General features: G+C 50.8%; 1 protein-coding gene across 11 annotated transcripts in view; it reads left to right on the forward strand.

Annotated features, from left to right (window-relative positions):
• Positions 1 to 20,337, forward strand: part of NOD1 (nucleotide binding oligomerization domain containing 1) — a 96,260-nt gene that overhangs the window by 56,105 nt on the left and 19,818 nt on the right. For 7 of the 11 annotated variants that reach the window (XM_040472339.1, XM_040472337.1, XM_040472338.1 and 4 more), the window contains 9 exons: positions 363 to 674; positions 1,582 to 1,756; positions 5,371 to 7,195; positions 9,902 to 9,985; positions 11,147 to 11,230; positions 12,089 to 12,172; positions 16,218 to 16,301; positions 17,444 to 17,527; positions 19,867 to 19,950. In XM_040472339.1, the coding sequence (XP_040328273.1) occupies positions 474 to 674; positions 1,582 to 1,756; positions 5,371 to 7,195; positions 9,902 to 9,985; positions 11,147 to 11,230; positions 12,089 to 12,172; positions 16,218 to 16,301; positions 17,444 to 17,527; positions 19,867 to 19,950 (2,705 nt within the window). In that variant the 5' untranslated portion in view covers positions 363 to 473. The other 4 variants (XM_040472342.1, XM_040472345.1, XM_040472343.1 and 1 more) reach the window with 4 other exon arrangements.

Consider the following 20,337-nt stretch of genomic DNA (forward strand, 5'->3'; position numbering starts at 1 on the left):
CAATTCTGGGTGCTCCCCTCTTGGGGTATGTGGAAACCTCCAGTCCCGGTTAACCTTTTTATGGAAAATAATATATCTTTCCATCCCTATTCCAGGCTAGGATTGAAGCACACTTTTGTTTTATTCAAAAGGAAATAAACAAGCTTTGCTGTATATTTGCTATATATTTCCGGTCACCCTCTCTAGGCATGTAACCCACAAGCAGAAGCCATTCCATTAAGATTTTTTTCTTTAATACATCTCGGATCACCATCTTAAGCAGGACTCCTCCTGCTTGAAGTAGAGAAATCCCAGGACCAAAGGGCAGGGAGGGATCTTTCCCATGGCTTTGGTTTCACTGGTGACTTCGTTGGTCTCTTCAGGGGCATCACGGAGAGAGAGGCGGGCGCCCTGGATCCTGATTGCCCTTCTGCCAGGCAGATACGTGTAGCCAAAGATGAATTTGGGCAAAGTAGCTGCTTGCTCCTTGAGCCATGGAAAAGCAGGGCCACGGTGAGATGGGAATCATTCCATCAGAGTCTCACTCCCATGTTAAGTTGTTGAAAATCAACCGGGAACTTCTGGTCACTCACATCCGCAACACCCAGTGTCTGGTGGACAACTTGCTGAAGAATGACTACTTCTCCTCTGAAGACGCGGAGATCGTCTGTGCCTGCCCCACACAGCCTGACAAGGTGCGGGTGACAGGGGCTGGTAGCCAGAAGGGGCTTCTCCCGCTGATCTGAGTGAGGACCTCTGGGAGTTTAGTACATTGGCGGAATTTCCCACTGGGGTCGTTGATAAAACAGAAACGCTGGGGTTATCAGCTGATTACACAATTGCACGTTTTGCTTTTTGTGTGCGCATTGAGAGCAGACTCCTCTTACGTCTCTGCTCTCCTCGCTCTGTGTACTGCTTCCCAAACTGGTTGGTTTCAATCCACTTTCGAGTAGGAGGAGAGAAAAAGAAAATGACCACCTCATCCCTTAGCAGTGATGCTCATTCAGTGCCTTTAGACTCCAGAGAGCTGCTCACCGCTGGGTAAGGCTCTGAGAATGGCCTTACCTCTGATTTGGGAACAACTGTGTCCCAGGCTGGGTCCACAGTAAAGACTTTTCCATACGCCACTGGAGGAGGTCTTAACAGCCCTTAGTTTCATTTTAGCTTTGTGTCATCTCCTGAAAAAGAGAATTGCAAGACTGAACACTCTTTGGGTCAAGGAGTGACAGAACTTGTTTGTCACGTGATCCTGCCAGGCTCTGAGGAGACAGAGGGTTTCTGGGGGAAGCACAGTAACTGACTTACGTGATTTTTTCGTGCATTTTGAATAATACAAAAAGCCTTTTTTAGGGTGTAACTTCTATGGGGGTCTGTTAGCCCCTTGCTCTGTGGCCCAGCACCCACCTCATTATGCCCAAGAGGTAACTTTCTCCCTGCAACACTCACTCCTGGCTGGCAATAGTGTTAGGTGAAGAGGGACAAGGAGACACAGGAAGAATCCTGGGGGTGGGCACACCTCTTGGGCCAGTCTGACCTTTTTACTTTTGGGTTCATGGAAGCCTCCTGGTTTCTTAGAGCTGTGTGGTCTAATTTCTTACTAAGGTTCGCAAAATTCTGGACCTGGTACAGAGCAAGGGCGAGGAAGTGTCCGAGTTCTTCCTCTACGTGCTCCAGCAACTTGCAGATGCTTACGTGGATCTCAGGCCTTGGCTGTTGGAGACTGGCTTCTCCCCCTCCGAGCTCATTCGGAGCAGAGTTGTCATCAACACTGACCCAGGTATGAGTCCTCCCCAGGGGGACTGCAGACACTAAGCAAGCAAGGCCCTGGGGTTTGGAAATGCTGCGGTGTGTGGGCCCAGCAGCGCATGAAAGCGTGGTCCACCACGGTCAGCCCTGGCCTCTACATCAGGCAGTAGGCCCAGTGTTGTGTTCCCTGTTGTCCAAGGGCAGCCTGGGGACTGTGACTGAACCGAGCACACGTAGCTGGTCTGATCTGTATAGAGGCCTGTGCAATTGTGGGAACGGCCTCTCTCGTGACCTCTTGGTTACTTACTGTTCTGACATATATAGACAGTTTAATGGTTGCACAAATTCAAGAATGAATTTTTTTCCTCTTTAAAATCTTTCCAAAGATCTCCTCTTTAGTTAGTTAGGTTTATTCCTGGGTATCTTATTGTTTGGGGGTACAATTAATGGCAAATGGGATTGATTCCTTGATTTTTTTTTCCTGCTGCTTCGCTATTGGTGTATAGAAACGCAACAGATTTCTGCATGTTGGTTTTTTTTTATTATTATTTAAAAAAAAATTTTTTTTAACGTTTATTTTTGAGACAGGGAGAGACAGAGCATGAACGGGGGAGGGTCAGAGAGAGGGAGACACAGAATCTGAAACAGGCTCCAGGCTCTGAGCTGTCAGCACAGAGCCCGACGCGGGGCTCGAACTCACGGACCGCGAGATCATGACCTGAGCCGAAGTTGGCCGCTCAACCGACTGAGCCACCCAGGCGCCCCCATGTTGGTTTTTATATTCTGTGACTTTGCTGAATTCATGTATTCTAGCAATTTTTTTGGTGAGTCTTTCATGTTTGCTACATAGAGTTTCATGTTGCCTGCAAATAGTGAAAGTCTGACTTCTTCCTTGCCAATTTGGATGCCTTTTATTTCTTTTTGTTGTCTGATTGCTGAGGCTAAAACTTTCAGTACTATGTTAAATAGTAAGGGTGAGAGTGGACATCCTTGTCTCAATCCTAACTGTAAGGGAAAGGCTCTCAGTTTTTCCCCATTGAGGATGGTATTAGCAATGGGTCTTTCATATATGACCTTTACGTTTGGGGTACAATTAATGGCAACAATTAATGTTGAGGTATGTTCCATCCGTCCCTACTTTGTTGAGGGTTTTTATCAAGAATGGATGCTGTATTTTGTCAAATACTTCTTCTGCATCTACTGAGAGGATCGTATGGTTCTTATCCTTTCTTTTATTAATGTGGTGTATCACGTTGATTGATTTGTGAATATTGAACCAGCCCTGCATCCCAGGAATAAATCCCACTTGATCATGGTGAATAATTCTTTTTTTTTTTTTCTTAAAGTTTATTTGAGAGAGAGAGAGAGAGAGAGCACACAAGCAGGGGACGGGCAGAGAGAGATGAAGAAGGAGAGAGAGAATCCCAAGCAGGCTCCACACTGTCAGCGCAGAACCTGATGCGGGGCTCAAACTCATAAACTGTGAGATCATGACCTGAGCTGAAATCAAGAGTCAGACCCTTAACCGACTGAGCCACCCAGGTGCCCCAGTGAATAATTCTTTTAATGTATTGTCAAATTCAATTTGCTAGTATCTTGTCGAGAATTTTTGCATCCATGTTCATCAGGGATATGGGCCTATACTTCTCCTTTTTACTGGGGTCTTTGTCTAATTTTGGAATCAAGGCAATTCTGGCTTTGGAGAATGAGTTTGGAAGTTTTCCTTCTATTTCTATTTTTTTTGGAACAGTTCGAGAAGAATAGGTATTAACTCGTCTTCACATGGTCTGTAGGAAGACATCTGGCCCAGGATTCTTATTCATTGGGGGATTTATTCTAGGGAAATTATTCTTCTATCACCTCTAGTTGCCAATCCTTATTTCCAAAGCACAGTGGTACTGCATTAGCTAATCCATTAGTCCAACAGGTATTAATGATGTACCCACTATAGGCAAAGGCATTGTGTTGGTGCCACGGGTTCCGTGTGGAGCAGATCAGACGTGGTTCTTGTTTTCAGGGAGCTCGGAGGCCAGTGAAGGAGCCCCGACGGTAATCACAAAAATGTGTATTTGCGCATGGTGATAAGGACAAGAGCAGTTCAAGCTGCAGTGAGCCCACATAATCGGGGCCATGATCTGGTCTGGGAACCAGGGAGTCTTCTCTCCATGCCTGTGCTCTCTCTAGTTTGAGACACTTGTTGAAAATATCCTCACACCAGGGTCGCAGACTCTGATGTTTAAAGAACCTAGTTTGACCTTGAACACACACAAAAAAGGACAAAGTCCCAGATAATCAGGTGTGTGTTTAGGGGAAACCAGGCCAACCAGCAATGTCAGGGCCAAGCTCTGGCAGATACCTGTGGCCATTGTTACCACTTAATGCTCCTTCCTGCTTCATTCTGTTTCCTTCCACAGGAGAAAAGAAAAATGTTCCTGCCTGTGAGGAATAATTCTTTCAAAAGATGTCTCCACTGGTTCCTTTAACCAGCTACTTTGGTATTGCTTTTAAAGTATGAGTCACTCTGCAAAGCCAGACATGAAAGACGATATATTGCGTGATTCTGTTTATACGAAATGTCCAGATAAGGCAAACTAATAGAGACAGAAAGAAGACTGGTAGTTGCCTAGGGCCAGGGGCAGAGATTGGCTAGAAGTGGGCTTATGATGGAGATGTTTTAGAACTGGATTGTGGCGGTGTTTGCATAACTTTGCAAATTGAGTAAAAAATCCTTGAGTAGTATACAATGCCTATTGTAAAATATGTGAGTTTATAGTATGTAAGTTATGCCTTACGAAAGCTATAAAAAACATAATTCACAAATTTTAAGCAGGCAGCCAAGTTGGTCTAAGTTGATGGGAAAAAGTTATAGATGAATTTGGAAATGGGCATGTATGTCTCATTTTTGTACCTGAATTATAATTAAAATCCCAAAGTATTTTTAAAGTTTATTTATTTTGAGAGAAAGAGCTCTCCTGCATGAGTGGGGGAGGGGCAGAGAAAGAATCCCAAGCAGGCTCTGTGCCGCCAGCGTGGGGCCCAGTGCGGGGCTTGAACTCACGAACCGGGAGATCTTGACCTGAGCCCAACTGGGAAGCTTAACCCACTAACCACCTAGCCCCCCACCCACCAAAGTATCTGCAAGGCATTTATCGAACAGCCTCTTGTCTGGGGAAGGACCACCTCCCTCTCTGTGTAAGGTCCATCTCTAGCTCAGGTTTGCTTAAGTCCACGCCCATAAGAGCATGTTACTGCCAGCTCCCCTGTGGGCAGGCACTAAGTCAGTGACCCTCAGGTTGAATAAGGCTAGTTTTCATCTCAGTTTACTCCGTTTTGGCGATTTGGCACAGCTCATTTATAATCGGGATTAATGTCAAATGTATTTTCTCACCAAAAGTGTTGGCATGTAGTTTTGTAAGACTACCGGTTGTTTTCAGAGCAGAGTGATAAGCAAAAGAATGGTCAAGGCAATCTCTGCCTCAACAATAGGAGTTTCAGGGGATGCCTGGCTGGCCCAGTCAAGGGGGACATATGGCTCTTGATCTCGGGGTTATGAGTTCGAGACTCATGTTGGGTGTAGAGATTACTTAGAGTTTCAATGGAACTGGCTGTCTTACCCACCCCCCGGCCCCCCCCCCCCCCCCCCAGTGAGCAGGTACACCCAGAAGCTGCGACAGCAACTGGGCCTCGACTCCAAGTTCATCCTGTGCTATGCCCAGAAGGAGGAGTTGTTGCTGGAGGAGATGTACACGGACACCATCGTGGAGCTGGTGGGCTTCAGGAACGAGAGCCTGGGCCTGCTGGGCAGCCTGGCCTGCCTGCTGGACCACTCCACCGGCGTCCTCAGCGAGCAGGGCGAGACCATCTTCATCTTCGGGGACGCCGGCGTGGGCAAGTCCATGCTGCTTCAGCGGCTGCAGGGCCTGTGGGCCGCGGGGCTGCTGGACGCGGAGTTCAAGTTCTTCTTCCACTTCCGCTGCCGCGTGTTCAGCTGCTTCAAGGAGGACGACGCGCTGTGCCTGCAGGACCTGCTCTTTAAGCATTACTGCTACCCGGAGCAGGACCCGGATGAGGTGTTCGCCTTCCTGCTGCGCTTCCCCCACACGGCCCTCTTCACCTTCGACGGCCTGGACGAGCTGCACTCGGACTTCGACCTGAGCAGCGTGCCTGACACCTCCTCCCCCTGGGAGCCCGCCCACCCCCTGGCCCTGCTGGCCAACCTGCTCAGCGGGAAGCTGCTCAAGGGCGCCGCCAAGCTGCTCACGGCCCGCACGGGCATCGAGATCCCGCGCCAGCTCCTCCGCAAGAAGGTGTTTCTGCGGGGCTTCTCGCCCAGCCACCTGCGGGCCTACACCCAGAGGGTGTTCCCCGAGCCCGCCGTGCGGGACCGCCTGCTGGCCCACCTGGAGGCCAACCCCAACCTCTGCAGCCTGTGCGCCGTGCCCCTCTTCTGCTGGATCGTCTTCCGCTGTTTCCAGCACTTCCACAGTGTTGCGGACATCTCCACGCAGCTGCCTGACTGCACGGTGACCCTGACCGACGTCTTCCTGCTGATCACCGAGGTCCACCTGAACAGGACGCAGCCCACCAGCCTGGTCCAGCGGAACACGCGCAGCCGGACGGAGACCTTCCGCGCCGGTGGCGCCGCCTTGCGCTTGCTGGGGCGGGTGGCCCACCAGGGCATGGAGAAGAACCTCTTTGTCTTTGGCCAGGAGGATGTGCGGGCCGCCGAGGTGCAGGACGGAGAGCTGCAGCTGGGCTTCCTGCGGGCCGTGCCAGAGCAGGGCCTCGGGGGTGACCAGCAGGCCTATGAGTTTTTCCACGTCACCCTCCAGGCCTTCTTTACCGCCTTCTTTCTCGTGGCGGACGACAAGGTAGGCACGCAGCAGCTGCTCAGGTTCTTCCGGGAGTGTGGGCTTCCTGGAGAGGCGGCCGTGGAGTCCTGCTACCCCTCCTTTCTCCCTGTGCGGTGTCTGAGGGGCCCCGGCCTGGCCGGGGAGGACCTCTTCAAGAACAAGGATCACTTCCAGTTCACCAACCTCTTCCTGTGCGGGCTGTTGTCCAAGGCCAAGCAGAAACTCCTGCGGCACCTGGTGCCCGCGGCGGTCCTGCGGAGAAAGCGCAAGGCCCTGTGGGCGCACCTGTTTGCCAGCCTGCGGGCCCACCTGAAGAGCCTGCCCCGGCTCCAGTACGAGGGCTACAACCAGGTGCAGGCCATGCCCACCTTCATCTGGATGCTGCGCTGCATCTACGAGACGCAGAGCGAGAAGGTGGGGCGGCTGGCGGCCAAGGGCATCTGTGCGAACTACCTCAAGCTGACCTACTGCAATGCCTGCTCGGCCGACTGCAGCGCCCTCTCGTTCGTCCTGCACCACCTCCGCAAGCGGCTCGCCCTGGACCTGGACAACAACAACCTCAACGACTACGGCGTGCGGGAGCTGCAGCCCTGCTTCAGCCGCCTCACGGTCATCAGGTGAGGCCGCCAGGCACAGGGAGCAGCCGGGGGGGGGGGGGGGGGGGGGGGGGGGGGGGGCGGGGGCGGGCCGAGCTCGGGGAAACACCAGGAGGAGCCTCCTGGGGTAGCAGCTCCTGAATTACCCTGGCACTCGTGACCCCTGGTGTTGGGGGCACCCGAGCCTATTCTATCTCACAGTGACAGACAGCTGGGAGAGAAGCCTCCGCAGCGGGCAGAACTGGGTCGGCCCCGGCTAGGCATTGAGTGAGTTGCTTAACCTCTCTGAGCCCTCATCTGGAAGAAGGAGACGCTGGTATCCTAGCAATTACAGTAATAACAACTGGCGTTTATTGAGAAAGGGTGAAGTGCATTGCAAACTTTATCTGATTTAATCCTCTTAGCAACCCTCTAAGGTGGTAGGGATTCTTACCTTCATTTTGGCAAACGAGGGTGTGGAGGCACAGAGATGTTCTCAAGGTCACACAGCAGGGCCATGGTAGAGGCAAAATCCTAAAGAATGAATCTTTTGAGATTCATGGGAGGCTCAAAGATAGCCAGTGAGGGGTTTCTGGCACGTGGGTGCTTTTGGGATTGCATAAAAAGCAGACTGTGTGCTCACTGGCCTCTGTTACTTTCCACGATCAAAGCCAGCTGCCCTGAGCTGCCAGGGATCTTAGTACAGAATGCTCACTTTCGAGTGGTTTCCTGTTTGATGGTTTAGAGGAAGGAGGCCAGTCTGCTTTCTCCTGTTAGCATTTCCTGTATAAAAGACAGCCTGTAAATCTCTCTGACGGTATCAGTTCTCCATAACTTGGCTCATGCATTTCTGATGGGGAGAGGGGATTTGGAACTGGTTCTGGGTACCTGTTACACCAATGCTAGAGTGTACTTTATGTGGGGGCAGTGAGATGCAAGGAGCCCAGGTCTGTGCTCTCCACCTGGGGCACTCTCACACACTGTGGCCTCCCTGTGCTCATCTCCTAAGATGGAGTGCTCCAAGGTGGTGCTCCTTCCCCAAGTAGCTATCTTTGGAGCCCAGGCTGTCTTCAGCCTTACAGTGGCCTTGCTGCCCTACCTGATTTCCACCTCTTGGCCCAATATGGCTGCTTAGTTCCAGCCATTCTTTTGATGTTCCAGCCTCCAGGAAGAAGAAGGGGCAAGCAAAGAAGGACATACCTCATTCTTTTGAGAACTTGTCAGCTATGGCTAATGAGACTTCTGCTTACATTTCATAGGGGCAAACTTAATCATGCGCCCAGTTCAAAAAATGGGGGATCCTATTTCTAAGAAAGCACAGATATTGGAAGTGACTAGCAGCCTCTGCCACCCTGGGATGGCCACGCAGTGTGTGTACACAGTGTGCCCCAGCACCAAGGTGGGCCCCAGCACCATGGGAGGAGGGGCCCTGAGTAGCTGACCTGATCATTTTGACGTGGCCTAAAAATCAAACGTGTTCAGCCTTTCATGTTAGAGAGGTTAGCTTGCTGGCACAGTTTGTTCCAGGGTTTGTGTTTGTAAATAAAGTTTTATTGGAACATAGCCACACCCATATGTTTACATATCAGCTGCTTCACACTATAAAAACATTTTTTTTTTTTTACTGTTTATTCAGTTTTGAGAGAGCGCGCGAGCAGAAGTGGGGGAGGGGCAGAGAGAGAGGGAGACACAGAATCGGAAGCAGGCTCCAGGCTCTGAGCTGTCAGCACAGAGCCCCATGCGGGGCTCGAACTCACAAACCATGGGTTCATGACCTGAGCTGAAGTCGGGTGCTTAACTGACTGAGCCACCCAGGCGCCCGACAGTTGCTTCATACTATGGAGCCAAATAATTGCAATAGAGACCACATGGTCCTCAGAGCCTCACATATTTGCTCTGTGGCCTTTTACAGAAAAAGTTTGCTGACCCTTGGATTACTGTCTCACCCACCCCTGCTCCCTCACTCTCCTCCGTCCCTGAGCCTCCCTCTGTCCCTCAGCCTCATGTAAATGATGGGGTGAAGGATTGAGAAAATCAGGGTAGTTTGTTACACAGATTACTTGGTAGTAAAAAAAAAAAAAAAATCACATATTAGCTACATCAAAATATCCTGTTAGTACAGGGACTGTGCAGAACAGTTCCCGTGAATGGCCGGCCCTTGTGCAGGAGAGATCCATCATCCCGAGGGCTCTCTTTTCCTGCCCCCATCTGTAAATGTGACCTCCAGATGGGGAGGCTGTTGGCGCTGCGGGTGAGACAGTTCTCGTGGGGACTCTCCAGCCTTTCGCAGGACACCTGATAGCTCTGGCCCCCCCTTGCCAGGTGGCAGGGCCTTCCCTCCCCGAGCCTTGCCGTCACTACAAGCCGCTTCACACGTTTCCAAATCCACAGCCCCTGCTGTGTTGTGAGAGCCACAGAGAAGGCCTGACTGACATGTAGGCCACCCGCAAATGCAGGCTGTCAGAGGTGACCGGCCTCACATGTCCTTTATGTGTCTCTCGTAGCCCTCATGTCGAGTCAGGGCTCTGCTGTAGTCTTGCTGACAGGCCAGTTCCACGTGGGTCTGTTGGCCCCACGACGCCCAGATCCTTTAGGAGCTCTGTGGCTGACTGCCATGGCCACTGTCTCAGGGGAGCGTTTATAGCTGGGAAAACTCCAGGACCTACAGGCTTCTGGATCTTGTGGCCTTCATACTCCTCCATAGTGAGCAGCTGCCGTGATTCAACTTCCTTTGCTGTTTTGTTTCAGACTCAGCGTAAACCAGATCACTGACAGTGGGGTAAAGGTGTTAAGTGAAGAGCTGACCAAATACAAAATTCTGACGTTTTTAGGGTACGTATTCCTCAACAGCACCAGATCAGTTGTGTAGTAATAATACAGAGGAGCAGGAAACTGCCATTCGTGCGAGTCACTGGAGGGTTGGAATGACTGCCGAGCCACCAGAAAGAGCCCTGGACAGGGGGCCAGGAGTCTTGGGTTCTGCTCTTGGCTCGGCCAGCAGCCCACTCTTTGAGCAAACCCAGAAGTGTCTTTCACTTGTCTCTTGAGATCCTAATCCAGGCCAGTATTTTACAAGCGGTGACTGGGGGTTGCTGAGGGAGTGGCTAGGGCTGCCTTTTATAAATGCCAGATGCTGTTTACGTATTAGATTGTGGATCCACAGTCCCTTATCCAGAGCCCTGAGCGAAAGACACAAATCCGGAGTCAGTGTATGTGCCGTGTAAAAGTGATATGGCCAGTGAGGTCGAGGGCATTACCCGGGTTTCAAGTAATTGAATCTACCTGCAGCAAAACGTATGAATATTCAGAGCAGTTGGGATAAAGCCCACAAAAGGCTCCACATCAGTCGCCAAACTGCTGAGCACTTGAAACCTGTCTGTTTACCACTTTCCGCTTTTTTCTGCCTTCTTGTTGAATTGGTACGAGGCGGTAAAATGACTAACAGGGAGACAGGAGCTTCCAACACTCACTGTCCCTCAAGCTGCTGCTTGTGACCTTAATCGAAAAATACCCATCACTTGCTGCTTGACTGGTCGCACATAATCATCCTAATGACCCCGTGGGGGCACGGTGATTCTTCCTCCTCATCGCAGAGGCAGAAGCAGAGGCTGGGAAAGTGGCGGAGCTGGCTCTGCACCCGGCCTTCGAGACCCCCGAGCCCCAAACTGCTCTCTGTGTGCCCCTCCTCTCTCCTTTCAGCCCAGACTTCAGGTATTGGCAGCCAGCACATACCCACTTAAAAATGTCCCGTGGGGACGCGAGAATAAAAGGGACAGACAGCACAAGGAACATGATGATACTGTGAGAGCATCGTCTGGTGACCGACGGTGGCCACGCTTGTAGTGAACATAGCATAACTCGTAGACCTGTGGATTCACTATGTTGTACACCTGAAAGTAATGCAACACTGTGTCAACTGTACCAAGAAAAAAAAAACCCCAAAAAAGCCGACGCCGGGGGTCCCAAAGTCTCACGCTGTGCTCTCTCTCCAAGCCTGTATAACAACCAGATCACCGATGTCGGAGCCCGGTACATCGCCAGAATCCTGGACGAGTGCAAGGGCCTCACGCACTTGAAGTGAGTGGGCTGGGTGTGGCGGCTTATTCGGGAGCCCCTGTGGGTCACCCCTTCATCATTCAGACACAGAATATAAGTCACCAGAAGGTGCACTCGCCCTAAAGCCTTCCGCTTGCCCCAGGCCAAGTGGGTCAAATTGAGAGACCTGTGTGTGGGAAGGAGAGCTGACCGCGGGGTGGGGGGGGTGGGGGGGGGCGGGGCGGAAATCGTGCCCTGAGGGTGAGGCAGGGCCACCTACCTTGGGGGGAAATCTTGGCAAGGGAGCTGTGTGGGGCCTCTTCTAATAAATCACTGATCCCATTCGTGACGGCTCCACCCTCACGACCGAATCACCTCCAAGGGCCTTGCCTCCTAATCCCATCACCTTAGGGGTTAGGATTTGAGAATATGGATTTGGGGTGGGGGGGGAACACAGCCATTCAGACCTAGCACCCACCTGGTTGCAAGCAGGGGCTTGATCCTCGGTCCCGTCACAGAAATGCTCTGCCAAAGGTGACGGAGCGCCAGGCCCGGAGGAGCCCCTGGAACGGCACTGGGGCCGGGAACACACACAGGCTGGCCACTTGCACTTGAACGGGGCGCCTCCCTGGCCTGCTGATGGAAATGAGTGACGTTTAAAGGCGGTTATTTACGGGTCCCTAAGTTTCGGCAGAGACCGCGACCACCTCCTGGAGAGGAATCTGGCGGCTCTCCTTAGGGCTTTGGGTCCTTCCTCGAGAGGAAGCCCAGGGCATGGGTGCCGCGGGTCCCAGGGCAAAGCCCACACCTCCCAAGAGGGGCCCCGCGCTGGGGACGAGGGTGCCGACGGCGGAGTCCCCTCACAGCTGGGAGCTGACGTGCGCACGGCTCTCTCTGCAGACTGGGGGAGAACAAAATAACGAGTGAAGGAGGAAAGTGTCTCGCCCTGGCTGTGAAGAAGAGCAAGTCCATCTTTGAAGTTGGGTGAGTAGAGGCAGAGGCGCCTGAGCCTGTCCTGGGCGCGAGAGCGCCGGCTGTGGGGAGGCCGCAGAGGGCATCCTCCCTGGCGCCCTCTGGCTTCTGCATGGGGACCGGGAACCGTTTGGGGAAGTCAGTTGTGCAGACTTTTATTTCATTGCTGCACAAGTCCGTGATGGCCACCAGCAAACGGAGGGGGTGCCGTTCTAGCCCGAGGTGGTAAGCTTCTGCGGGCCGATGTTCTTCATCTTGGGAAGGCGTTTTAAGAAGATTTATGATTTTAGGGGCGCCTGGGTGGCGCAGTCGGTTAAGCGTCTGACTTCAGCCAGGTCACGATCTCGCGGTCCGGGAGTTTGAGCCCCGCGTCACCCTCTGGGCTGATGGCTCAGAGCCTGGAGCCTGTTTCCGATTCTGTGTCTCCCTCTCTCTCTGCCCCTCCCCCGTTCATGCTCTGTCTCTCTCTGTCCCAAAAATAAATAAACGTTGAAAAAAAAAATTAAAAAAAAAAAAAAAAGAAGATTTATGATTTTAGAGAGAGCGAGTGAGCATGTGTGGGAGTGGAGGAGGGGCAGAGAGGGAGGAGGACAGAGGATCCCAGGCAGGCTCTGTGCGGACGGCAGGGAGCCCGATGTGGGGCTTGAACTCATGAACCGTGAGATCATGACCCGAGCTGAAGTCTGACGCTTAAGCGACTGAGACACCCAGGTGCCCCCAGGGGCTTGTTGTGTTTTGTTTTGTTTATTGCATAGTCGTGCGGCCATCACCCCCATCCATCTCCAGAACCCTTTCCATCTTGCAAAAAAGCGACTCTCTACCCGTTAGACGATAATTCCCCCTTCTCCCTTCCTCCCAGCCCCTGGCCACCACCCTTCTGCTACCTGTCCCTGTGAATTTGACTGCCGTGAGTACGTCACCTAAGTGGAGTCATACAGCATGTGTCGCTTTGTCACTGGCTTCCTTCACTCAGCCCAGGGTCCTCGAGGTTCATCTGTGTTGTAGCATGTGTTGGAATTTCCTTCCTTTTTAAGGCTGAGTAGCGGTTCATTGGATATATCTTGTCCATTCATCTGGGCACTTGGGTGGCTTCCACATTTTAGCGACCGTGAACAGTGCTGCTATGAACGTGGGCGTTCAAATGTCTCATCGATTTCTGGGGGCTGTGTCCCCAGAAGTGGAATTTTTGGATCGGCTGGTCATTCTAAGATAGTTTTTTTTAATGTTTATTTTTAAGATAGGGAGTGCGTGAGCACAAGTGGGGGAGGGGCAGAGAGAGAGGGAGACACAGAATCAGAAGCAGGCTCTAGGCTCTGAGCTGTCAGCACAGAGCCCGACGCGGGGCTCGAACTCAGGGACTGTGAGATCATGACCTGAGCCGAAGTCGGACGCTTAACCGACTGAGCCACCCAGGCACCCCTGGTCATTCTATTTTAAAATAATTTTTTTTATTGTTTATTTTTAAGATAGGGAGTGCGTGAGCACAAGTTGGGGAGGGGCAGAGAGAGAGGGAGACACAGAATCGGAAACAGGCTCCAGGCTCTGAGCTGTCAGCACAGAGCCCGACGCGGGGCTCGAACTCACGGACCATGGGATCATGACCTGAGCTGAAGCTGGATGCTTAACTGACTGAGCCACCCAGGAGCCCCTGGTGATTCTGTCTTTAATTTTGTGAGGGCCCACCACACTGTTTCCCACCAGCAGTGCATCCAGGTTTTCCGTGCCCTCCCCTCCCCATCGCTTGTCATTTTCTGCTCTTTTTGATGGTAACCACCCTAACAGGGACGAGGTGGTATCTCATTATGGTTTGGACTCCAGAGGCTTTTTAAAAAAGCTTTTTATAGCGTTATAATTTTTACCTGATTACAAAAGAAACACCGATAACTTTATCTGGAAACTGACGAATACGAAAAAGATAATAAATATCATCTCGGAAATATTGTCAACACCTGAGGTCGGTTAAGCTTTCATGTTCTCTCATGCAGCGTGTGCTTGCCACTGGTTTTTTTTTAATCTAGTAGAGGGGCGCCTGGGTGGCTCAGTCGGTTGGGCGGCCGACTTCAGCTCAGGTCATAATCTCGCGGTCCGTGAGTTTGAGCCCCACGTCAGGCTCTGTGCTGACAGCTCGGAGCCTGGAGCCTGTTTCGGATTCTGTGTCTCCCTCTCTCTCTGACCCTCCCCCATTCACGCTCTGTCTCTCTCTGTCTCAAAAATAAATAAACGTTAAAAAAAAATTTTTTTTAAACTCTAGTAGAGGTCAGGCTATATGTACAGAATTTTATTCCTTTTCACTTAATCTCATGAGTAGTTTTCCCCTTCATTAAAAATTTGATATCGTTCAATTGTATAGTACACGTACTTTTTTTTTTTTGTAGTTTCAAGTTTTTATTTAAATTCCAGTTAGTTAACATATAGTATAATATTAGTTTCAGGAGTAGAATTTAGAGAGTCATTGCTTACATATAACACCCAGTGCTCATTACAGCCAGTGCCTATTTTATTTTATATTTATTAAATTTAATTTTGAGGGAGTGAGGCGGGAAGAGGCAGAGAGAGGGAGAGACAGAATCCCAAGCAGGCTCTGTACTGTAAGCGGCAGAGCCCGGCGTGGGGCTGGAACCCACAAACTGTGAGATCATGACCTGAGCTGAAACCAAGAGTTGAACGCTTAACCGTCTGAGCCACCTCTGACTTCCTCTGACTTAGTTCGCTCAGCATAATACAATCTAACTCCGTCCACATTGGTGGAAGTGGCAAGATTTCGTCTTTTGAATGGCCGAGTAATATTCCATTATATATATCTATCACATTTGCTTTATGCATTCATCCGTCGATGGACATTGGGACTCTTTCCATGCTTTGGCTATTGTTGATAGTGCTGCTATAAACATGGGGGTGCCTGTGCCCTCTCAAATCTGTATTTTTGTACTCTTTGGGTAAATACCTAGTAGTGCAATTGCTGGATTATAGGATAATTCTATTTTTACCTTTTTGAGGGACCTCCATACTGTTTTCCACAGTGGCTGCACCAGTTGGCGTGTTAAGAGGTTCCCCTTTTCTCCACCTCCTCCTGTACACATACTCTCTGTACAAAATACTGAGAATTCATTCCAGGGCTTTAGCGTCCCCAGGAGGGATGGTGGCAGGGCACAGGGCATGGTGCCCAGGCAGCCCCAGGTCCGCTGTGCATGGGCTGGGCAGGCAGTGCCCTCAGCCTAATAACAATAGCTGTCACCTGCCATAGGCCAGGTGCTGTTCTAAGGGCTTTGCATATGTTAACTAACTTAATCCTCGTAACAACTCTAGGGGGAATTTTCTTATTAGCCCCATTTTACCAATGAGGAGACAAAGATCCAAGAGCTTATATCATTCACCCAAGTGAACCTTAAATCCAGATAAAAATCCAGTTAAAACGGGAGGCCAGCGGTGTGGCTCTGGAGCCCAGCATCCTGCTGCGCAGACCCTCGCAGGTTATCTGCTGTGGGGAAGGAGGGGGCGAGGCTTCATTATTGCAGCTCCCCCCTAGACCACATCGGCCCGCCAGCACACTGTAGTAGGGTCCTCTTCCGGAAAAGCAGCGTTGCTGGTGGTGTTTCCAAGGGTGCTTCCTGATCTTTGCTTCCTGGAAGACTGACTGTGTCTTCACCAATGTCTCGCGCCCCGGCACCGAGCCAAATGGATGCTGGAGTTGGCAATTCCACAGGCCTCCTATTTAGGCTTCTGCAAACCTGTCTCCTCCTCGAGGGGCATCTGGGACTGCCTTGTGCTCAGACACCTCCCCCCCCCCCAACGCCTCTTGGAAAGCCCAGCGGCGTGAACTTAGTCTCTAATTGTGCAACTATCTGATGGGCTTCTGTTCCCGAGGCTTCTGCTGCTCTTACCCTTACATTTCCCTTTGCATTGGAAACCGAGAGCAGCTCGCTAAGGGGCTGGTGTGGGAATCTGCTCCAGGGACAGAGGACAGACATCTGCCGGTGAGTGTCCTGTGGGCTCAGCCACCAGCAGAAAGTGAGTGGTGAGCGCAGGCTAACGTTCACCGTCTTGCCTCTGCCCTCAGGATGTGGGGCAACAGAATCGGTGACGAAGGAGCAAAGGCCTTTGCAGAGGCTCTGAGGAACCACCCCAGCCTGACCAACCTGAGGTAAGCGCTGCCTTCCAAGACCCGCTGTCCCCAGGGTCCAACCTGGTCACTCGGTTGTACCTCGTGGTTGCCAGGGAGGAGCCGAAGGGATGCGGGTGGTTGGCTTTCCTAAGAGAGAAGGTATTTGCGTGTGCGTGTGTGGGATTTTTTAAAGAACATCTTTATTGACACGTAAGAGGCATTACTGTTTGTCGTTCAGCTTGGTGACTTGACGAATGTACACACCAGGGTAACCACCACCCGGATTAAGACCTAGGCCATTGGGGCGCCTGGGTGGCGCAGTCGGTTAAGCGTCCGACTTCAGCCAGGTCACGATCTCGCGGTCCGGGAGTTCGAGCCCCGCGTCAGGCTCTGGGCTGATGGCTCAGAGCCTGGAGCCTGTTTCCGATTCTGTGTCTCCCTCTCTCTCTGCCCCTCCCCCGTTCATGCTCTGTCCCCAAAATAAATAAACGTTGAAAAAAAAAATTAAAAAAAAAAAAAAAAAAAAAAAAAACCTAGGCCATTGCCACGGCGGGGAAGAGACCTCTCAGCAGTCTGCCCAGGTCCCTTGGGAGTTGGAAGTGGGGTGGAATTCTTAAGTCCAGACAAAACTGGGTGGAAGGGATGCCATCCGTTCCGCATTCACAGGACGGTGCTGAGACAGAGGGGGACCCTTCATCTCGGTAAAGACCTCCTCCTTCCTGGCCTTCCTGGAGGCCTCGGGCCAAACCTCGGAGCCTTGGGCATCTCCGTGTTGCTCGGATCCTTCCTAACACTGAAAGAGAGTTCAACATAGTGGGGGCAGTAGCAGACTTTCTTCTTTATGAGAACAGAGGAAACTTCTCCGGGTCTCATCGATGGGCACCTGGAGAACGTCAGCCACCTGAAGCAGAGGCCTCCCAGGCCCCCCTGCCCCGTGTGCCTGTGACCAGGTCTCACTGGTGTTCCATGTCCTGTCTGGACTCTCCTTGACACGTCTGTGCCTGTCCTGATGCTCGGGGAGTATGCTCTGGAACAACAGCAGGCAAGGCTGAGCACTTCTGCTTCCTGCCTCAAGTCAGGAGCCACCTCCCAGCAGCATCTTCCGGGTGTTTCGGTCACTGAAGCCAAAGCCAAGTGTAGACGTGTCTCTGATAATTGACCCCAAGTGTTTTCCTTCCTAGTCTTGCATTCAACGGCATCTCTACGGAGGGTGGAAAGAGCCTCGCCCAGGCCCTGCAGTGGAACACCTCTCTGAGAATATTCTGGTAATGAGCAAAGCCATTTTGAGAGGCTGGGTCTCAGGGACTCTTCCAGAGACTGCACAGCCTGGAATCCTAACTGAAAAGCCGCCTTTTAATTGAAAAGGCTCTAGGCCTTTCCTCAGGGTTGGGTTGATAGTTTTAATTTCTTCCTAGAATAGAAAGCAGCCATTCCTAGAAGCACAGACAGGTGTACAGAAGGGGGACGGGGACCCCAGGAGCATGGGTTCCACCTTAGCCGCCTTTGCCAGCCTCAGCCTCAGCCTCAGGAAAACCCGAAGGCTGGCCATTCTGTCAGGATGACGCTTAGGAGACCCTCAGATACGCCTTGCAGAGTCCAACCTTCATGCACTTGGCTCAAACTTTTCTCCCTACCTCCTCTTAAACTGCCTTCTTCATGCTGCTTCCTCCTTCCCCAGCAGCCACATCACGATTTGGCCTTCAGGTCCCAGCCCACCTGTCACCTCTCCCCAGAAGCCCATGTTCCTCACCCCTCTTCGTACTCATTTAGTGTATGCTGCCTTCTGACAGTGCTTTTTTTTTTTGGTTTTGGTTTCCCTTTTCTCATTTGCTCTATTTCAATTTTATTTCTTTGTACTTTCTCTACTTGCCTTCCAAGGGAGGGAGCTATCAGCGAAGTTGGTTAAGCACGACAGTGTCATCATCTTGAGAGTTCTGATACTAGACCTGCTGGCCATTAGATGTATTTTCAATGGTTTTCCTCTAAACAAAATCCTTAAAAATGTTTTTAAAAGAAATATCTAAAAAAAAAAAAAAAAAAAAAAAAAAAACCTGTAAGAAACTCGAAAAGTCGGAAGGGAAAGTACTTCCTCCCTTGTGTTTCCCAGATAGAACCTTTCTCTTCTAGCCTCCTAGCACTTGAATGCATGCTTGTATGTATATCGCTTTTCTTACAACATGGAATAGCATTTAGCAAATGACTTTAAAAAACATCTCAACCGTGTAGTGTCTGCATTTTACATGTCCTCTTATGTCAGGATTTCTCCGTCTCGACACTATTGACATTTTGGTCCAAATCATCTTTCTTGTAAGAGGCTGTCCTGTTCAGTATAGGATGTTTCACAGGATCCCAGGCATCTACCCATTAGCAGTACGTCCTCCCCCCCCCCGACAATTGTGATGATCAAAAATGTCTCCAGATGTTGACAAATGTCCCCTGGAGGGGAAAGCACCCAGCTGAGAACCACTACTCTACACAGATAGTAAGAATGCCAATACCCAGCATTTCTCGAGGGCTGATGGTACAGCATGCATTATTCTCTGCCTTTTATACGTGTTGACTCACAGCCACCCCATAATGTCTGTACCATGACTGTTCACCCTTATTTCTCTGGTGAGAAAACTCAGGCCCAGAGAAGTTAAGCCACCCGCCTGAGGTTGTCGTGCCAGTAGGCAACACACGCCCGGCATGTCTGGCTCTGGAGCACTCTTAAATAGTGTCATCTTCTGCCTCATTCTCTCTACCCCTCGTTCCCTCGAAGGGCTGCACAGCGTCCCATTGAATGGGTGTTTGCAGTTTACTTTCCCAGAAGCCTCTGCCGATGCTTACATGTGTTCACATTTCACAGTATAAGCGTGTAACGCGGCGATCAGTACTCCATGTGTAGATCCTTGTGCGTACATCTTTGCACACGGAAGTGTGATCGTTGACTCAAAGTATAACACATTTAAAATTCAGCTAGACGCTACCAAATTGCCCTTTGAGGAACGATTGTTTAATGTTCTATGTCATTCTTTTTCCTTATTTATTCTTTCATCCACTGGCGTGACAGGGTCCAATCCTGTTTACAGCCGGGAGCTTCTAGTCCTGAGTGCTTTATCCAGACCACTGCTGCTTTTAGGAACAACTAAGAGGCTTCCTGAACCTTGACTCACTGAACTTGGGTCCTTCGCAACTGGCCTCAGAGCAAAGCGTTGAGCACATTTTAACGTGCAGTTGGCAGGCTTTTCTAGGTCTTCATATGACAGACTTTTTGGTAACGTGCTGTCAGGGGTGTTCAGGGAGACTTGGGGGAAGTGGGCCTTAGCCCCTAGCCTCTGTGAGAACGGAGGGCGCAGCAAAGATGGGCAGGGAACGTGGGCTCCTCTGTGGCAGCAGGACTAAGGAGTAGGAGCTTGGGGACAGGATTTGCACTAGAAATGAGCCTTATTTATTGTCTATGGGGCTCAGAGGCTGGGGTTGGGGCCTGGCTGTTTGCTCAGTTCAGCAAGCGATTAGCAGCATGAGCTGGAGAGATCTGGGCTGGGATCCCACTTCTGAGAACTCATTTAAAAATGTGTGCCAGGTAGGGCTCTCCTGAGTAAACACTTGCTTTCTTTTCTAGGCTCACCAAAAATGAACTCGATGATGAAGTGGCAGAGAGCTTGGCAGAGATGCTGAAAGTCAACCAGACGTTGAAACATTTATGGTAACTCAGAGAACCACAGAATTTCAGGCTGTGCTACTTTTATTTATTATTTACTTTTCAAGTTTTTTTTTTAATTTTTACTCTAGTTAGCATACAGTGCAGTATTGGTTTCAGGAGTAGAATTCAGTGATTCATCACATACAACACCCAATGCTCATTGCAACAAATGCCCTCCTTAATGCCCATCACCCACGTGGCCCATCTCCCACCCGCCTCCCTCCATCAACCCTCAGTTTGTTCTCTATGCTGAAGAGTCTCTTCTGTTTTACTTACCTCTTTCTTTTCCCCCCTCCCATATGTTCATCTGTTTTGTTTCCTTTTTTTTTTCTTTTTGAGTCCTTTCCTTCCTTCCTTCCTTCCTTCCTTCCTTCCTTCCTTCCTTCCTTC

Source organism: Herpailurus yagouaroundi, unplaced genomic scaffold (genome assembly GCF_014898765.1).
Source record: "Herpailurus yagouaroundi ecotype Mexico unplaced genomic scaffold, PumYag 100, whole genome shotgun sequence".
Taxonomy (NCBI): Eukaryota; Metazoa; Chordata; class Mammalia; order Carnivora; family Felidae; genus Herpailurus; species Herpailurus yagouaroundi.